Source organism: Bombus vancouverensis, chromosome 2 (genome assembly GCF_051014615.1).
Source record: "Bombus vancouverensis nearcticus chromosome 2, iyBomVanc1_principal, whole genome shotgun sequence".
Lineage (NCBI taxonomy): Eukaryota > Metazoa > Arthropoda > Insecta > Hymenoptera > Apidae > Bombus > Bombus vancouverensis.
The window spans coordinates 1,075,443-1,081,548 of NC_134912.1; the positions used below are offsets into that span (position 1 = coordinate 1,075,443).

General features: G+C 36.8%; 1 protein-coding gene across 1 annotated transcript; it reads left to right on the forward strand.

Moving 5' to 3' along the window:
• The first annotated feature begins 1,171 nt into the window (after positions 1–1,171).
• On the forward strand, positions 1,172–3,821 carry LOC143303768 (glutathione S-transferase-like). Its single transcript, XM_076625568.1, has 4 exons — positions 1,172–1,491; positions 2,461–2,596; positions 2,908–3,075; positions 3,277–3,821. Exons 3-4 carry the CDS (start codon positions 2,931–2,933, stop codon positions 3,582–3,584), a joined length of 453 nt encoding a protein of 150 aa, XP_076481683.1. The 5' UTR covers positions 1,172–1,491; positions 2,461–2,596; positions 2,908–2,930; the 3' UTR covers positions 3,585–3,821.
• The last annotated feature ends 2,285 nt before the right edge of the window (positions 3,822–6,106 follow it).

A 6,106-nucleotide genomic window follows, 5' to 3' on the forward strand; every position in this document is an offset into this window, starting at 1 on the left:
TTGTTTAATAATACGTGTTTCATTGCAAAATATTTAGTTAAAATGTGTATCGAATCGTTGTAATTCCAAAGATGTCAATTGATGTAATGTAATAATAAAGTATAAAGTATAATTTCGTCTGCGGTATAATCTTTCTATTTCATTTTGTTACGTCGCACCGCGAGCAATATGGCAACCAGATGTCACCGGATACTCGCAGCGTATCCTCCATAGTTTCAAGTACCTTCCATAAATCTCATAGATTTCCTAGAAAAGGTCCTTCAAACCAAACAAACGTCTGTTTCCGAAGAATTTCTAAAGACTATTGTCTACCCCGACTGGACAAGGGAAAGTTAGTTTTTCTCACGTATGCTGCAACTTTCCTCCCACTAACCACTTTCTCTCGAGGGCGGTTAAGTCCCTTCGTTAACCAATTAACGACGAAGCCACTTCCTTCACTCTCCTAACTAAAATCGACACCAACAAATCCGATGGTCCCGTGCGCTAGACACACCCATCCTTAGCTTTCCTCCGAGACAGCATCGTCTCCCAAGACAGTTCTGATTTCACATCCTTCGAACGGTCAATATCCTTCCACCGGGTAGGACACACCCACAAAGCAGTCACTCATTCATCTCGTACATATTCTCAACGCGAGAATTGATTGTAATTTCAACAAATAAAAAAAAAAGAAAATCTCGTACATACGCACCAGCGTAACTGCCTTCGTTATAAGTTGTTGGAATAAACGGTGAAATATAACTTACTATACTGTGTCATATTCATTTAACCACCTCTTATCTTAACCGAAACAGGGGAACGACTACTTCGCGGCGTCGATTCACCGAATCGTAGCGAGAATTTACGCCTCTCGCTACTGCGACTGCGTCTCTCCGCGAACGGTCGTAACACATTGATCGACAGAAGTACTAAACTCTAATAACATAAATTTATATATTTTCTATTTCCCAGCCACCAGTTTTATAGATTTTTCTATCTTCTGTACTACTTTTATCCCTTTTATTTTTTCTTACATGAGATTATTGTAAATTTAATATCATTTGTTCGCAATATTTGTTATTTATCTTTCATTGAATTTGAAATTTCGCGCTTCAATGTTGTGTGTTGTTCGACGTTTTATCGAACGATGTTTATCGAATTAGTTTATGAATACATACATAATCATTAAAGAATCTATAAACCTTACTAGTTTGTTTTTACTAAGTTTTGTTACAGAAAACATGTTCTCATAAATTTTCAACTTTAATTTATGGAAATTTATTAACCTTAAACTATAAAATCATTCAATGAGTCTTTCCGGATGTTTTTATGTAGTCATAATTTCACATATCAGCACAGCTCCACCAATAGGATAAGAGTTACGTGGAAGCAACAGGGGGGAAGAAGAACATATAGAGATCTAAAGGTTATTTTTGTCTCATTCAAGTTTCTGTTAACCGGCTTGGAAATTTCCTGTGCTTGTTTCGACTTTGAAGTCTTAAAAAAAAAATTGTAAGTAAATAGTATATATATAGTATATATATCCTGAGTCAAAGTTTCTCTTTATAAATAATAAACCGTTTAAAAACTATATTTTGTATGTTTTTTCCTTATTCATAATTAAATAATAAATATGAAATACTTCTACAGAAAGCCGACATCCTTCAATTAACCGAACAGCAGATGATTTAAAAATTAGTAGTTGAAAGAAATAAATGTTATTACATGTTCATAATTGATCGATAAATTTAAATATACAATTAGAAAATGTTTCTTCTTTATTGATAACTAAATAATACAGATAAGATACAAGATACTTGTACGAAAAGTCGGCGCGTCGTTCAATTAACGGAACAGCAGAGGATTTGAAAATTAGTAGTTGAAAGAAATAAATGTTATCATATGTTCATAATTGATCGATAAATTTAAGTATGCAATTAGAAAATGTTTCTTATGTTTGGAAGAATATATAATCACTGCTGAATGTTTTGTAGTTACGAAAGTTGCATACAAACATACATTGTACATACGACTAGTAATGGTACTAAATTACTGTTAGAGGGTCTTGGGTGTATAGAACCATATGGTTAAATTAATACTAGAGATAACGAATCGCGCGAATGTAATTAATATTTTGAAATGCGTTGTTTGCATTAATTGATAGTTTTCTTATAAACTTTTTTATAAACAATTTCATTGCTATAGAAAAAAGATATGCTGCCGGTAATATGTCTATCCTACTTAAATAGAAAGTGCAATATTTTGTTATAATATTTGGCGCAAGTTTATACATTATTACATCCAAAAATAATATTCTTTTTATATCTAAGCTATATTAAAATATAAAGATACAAATAGCTATGCGAGTAGTTAGTAGTTGATGCTTTTTACTTAAATTGTCTTATACTTCATAATTTGTAATAATATAATTCTTGTCATCAATGATTCTTCGTTTTTACTTTGTATATACTATACTTCCAGGAAGATGCCGCTCTATAAATTGACTTACTTCCCAGTTACGGCATTGGCAGAACCAATCCGTTCTTCTTCAGCTATGCTAGTATTCCATTTGAAGATGAACGTATCAAAAAGGACGTCTGGCCAGAAATAAAGCCCTGTAAGCTTAAGATTTAAAGAAGTTCTGTTTCTTAAATCTCATCTTTCCTAATTTAACTAAAGTAGCTAAATAAAGTAGAACACAATTATGCAGAGTATAACAGAGATTATTGTTTACTCTCCATTGCTCTATAAGATATGTGGGAGAACAATAGGTATTGTTAAGGAGACAATGCCCTTTGTTTGCTGATAAATTATCAATAAATTAAATTATATCTTTCCAAAACAGATAACAGGAAGCTAGATATTTAAGAAGCATCATAATCTGTTTGTTCGATAGAATCTTTGATTCTATTAGTTGTATGTTTTTAGTGACTCCTTATGGCCTGCTTCCTATGCTCGTAGCTGATAGAAGGAAGGTTGCTCAGTCTACAGCTATTTGCCGTTACTTAGCCAAACAATATGACTTAACTGGAAAGACTGACTGGGCAAATCTTCATATTGATGCCACTGTTGATACTATTCATGATATTCGTCATAGTGAGTATCCAGTGCTGTTTTGCATAAATCTTATGAGAATCTTGATAACAGATAGTACATATCTGTTCAGGTATTTATTAGTTGAAATCCGATTTAATATTTGATTTAATCGAACGATACACGTATGTCAACAATACAAGACAAAGGATTAAAAAGGATTGTAATTCTATCTTCAGTATTTAACTGAAAACAAATTTTCAGAAATTGCCGCCTTCCACTATGAGGAGGACGAGAAGGTCAAAGCTGCAAAACGCAAGGCTGCTGAACAGACGCTGCCGTTCATTTTAGAACGTTTGGACCAGCAAGTGAAGGAAAATGACGGCTACTTCTACGATGGTACCCTCTCTTGGGCTGATTTAACATTCGTTGCTCTGCTCGATTATTTGAACTTTATGTACAAGTCTGATCTGATCGAGAATTACGAGAATCTGAAGCTGCTGGAGAAAAAGGTCCTCCTTCTACCCAAGATCAAAAACTGGATTGAGAGACGCCCAATTAGCGAATTCTAAACTTCACGATTGCTTATGGTTTTATAAGCGTTTAAAGATTGCTGTTGTCACGGTGGTCGTGAGAACGCAACGAAAGGATGGTTATGCCTCACATACCTTGGTCAGCAAAATGATGGCTAAGCAGTAATAGAAACCCTATGTGACCGGCATCCAGCGATAGCCCCTCCACAGGAGCCGGGTCCTTGATATAAAAAAGTACCTCTCGAGTCGTTGTAAGAACATTCTTTTCTGTGCTGTTTGACCATTCTGTATTGTTACTCTGTCAGTGTTCAATAAATATTCTAATAACAATCAAAATTTAAGTACGAATTTCTCACCTTGCGTGCGGAACGTGAAATTACCCCGAATCGACGTGAAAAAATTGGCGATCCTGCCAGGATCCATTCATCGCATCAAGAGGAAACTTCAACGGGAACTCTACGGATTCTACAGCGAAGGACCACGGTCACCTCCATGATCAAAAGAAGGATCTGCAAAGAATCTCGGTAAGCTGGCTTTCGTACATTATCGAAACCGTAAGCCTGAAATACGTTCTGAAGATAGTGACTCTTCTTCCGCCGAAAGTGTCATATTTCTCAGCATGAAACCAACTGACAAGAGTACCGCTAAACAAAACGAACTAATCGCTACCCTGATTGAACAATTTGAAAGCCTAACTCACGAGTTTAGAAGCTTTAGAAACAGCACCGATCAAAACATTAAAAACATAAAAGAATTTGCGGAAACTAGCGATAGAAATCGCTCTAAAGAAATACGCGATCTTGCAAAAACCATGGAAATAAAATACGACACCGAGACTAACCAGTCGCAAATAAACGCCCATTTAGAAACCGCTGCTGATAACGTAACGGATGACGAAACTGACGGACCGAACACGTCACAAAGACCACGAGCCGCATCTAGCCGCGCCGCGATTAAACCAATAAACAACTACAACGAAGATCGAGGGCTCGAGGCAGATAAGGCCATACGAACTGTCGAGACACTACGTGGTCAAGATGACGTAGGCGTTGAAGATTTCATCTTATCGGTCCGCAAAGCAAGAGCTAGGTGCAAGGCAAGTGACAGAGAGCTATTATTAGATCTCATACTGATCGAAAAGATTACCGGCAACGCGAAACGAAACATACGATATCTAAAAATCAACTCGTTCGAAGACTTATATTCATGCTTAAGACAACACGTATTAACACCAACAACTATTAGCAACTGTAGGGACAAATTAAAGAATTTAAAACAAGGGGCAACAGAAAGTGTACAATCTTTTGACTCCAGATTCCGACAACAGCTAAACGAATTAAATTATGCAGTCCAAAACGAAAACCGCACACCAGCAGAACGACGCGTAGCTATAGATATTGAAGAACGCGAAGCACTTAAAACATATTTGCTCAACTTACGATACGAGATAGGACAGATGGTGGTATCTAGCGATCCAAAGAACCTGAACCTTGCCCAACGACTAGCAGCTGATAGAGAACAATGGTTACGAGAAGCAAATCGTGTTGCCAACCGCCCAAAGAATCAATCTCACAACATTACATTAGTATCCAAGCGAACTACTACCGATTCACAGCCACAAACTTCTGCTCAGCTACCTAGCCGACCATTAGACGACCGCATGAAACCGAAGTGTCCAAAGTGTTTACGAATTGGACACACAGCCGAAAAATGCTACTCTCGAAATTTTCCATTTGCCAGCCAAGGAAAGATTCCACCTCGAGTAAACCAAACAACGGAGAACCCAGAGGAAGCTTACCTCGAGTTAACTGCACCACCACCGGAAGATTACTATCAATCGTACTGCAACGAAGAGACGGAGGAAGAGCCAGATTCCTCATCGATACCGGAGCAGGAATCAACCTTATAAAAGAAAAAGCCTCACTAAACGTCCAAACTTCTAACCCAAAAACCTTCCTAATGGGAAGTGACAAACATACCACTAACAAAATTTGCAACTTAACCATGCTCAAGAAAAGTCATCAATTCTACGTAGTCCCTAACAACTTTCCCCTAATCGAAGATGGAATAATCGGACTCCCATTCCTTACAAAGTATCAATACAGCGTCACTAACAATAAACTAACCTTGGACGAAATTATATTACCATTCCAGGAAACCGATAGCAAGATAAGACCAGGCGAAACTCTAATCTCAGCCCAATACATCGAAGGAAAGCCCACAACAGTATGTTTCATCAACACTGGTAAGCAAATCTGTCACATTACAAACGAAATAGAGAAACCCGATAAACTAAGCCAAATTAATAAATTCGCACAAATAATACGTACCAAACATATTGATCCAGAACTTCGAGAACCCCTTGAAAAAATCCTCATCAATTACTTAGACGTTTTTAATATGGAAACAGACTCATTACCATGTACCAACTTGACAGAACATACAATCACACTCAAGACAGGCAAACCTATAAACATCAAATCTTATAGACCGCCCGAATGTCATAAAAAGGAAATCGAGACTCAAATCAACGACATGTTAGACAAACAAATCATAGAACC

What these genes read in the sequence shown, in the direction of transcription:
- LOC143303768 (XM_076625568.1), top strand. Translation starts at nt 2,931, where the DNA reads ATGCTCGTAGCTGATAGAAGGAAGGTTGCTCAGTCTACAGCTATTTGC. An exon ending in TATTCATGATATTCGTCATA is followed by an intron (nt 3,076 to 3,276) that starts GTGAGTATCCAG and finishes ACAAATTTTCAG; the next exon opens with AAATTGCCGCCTTCCACTAT.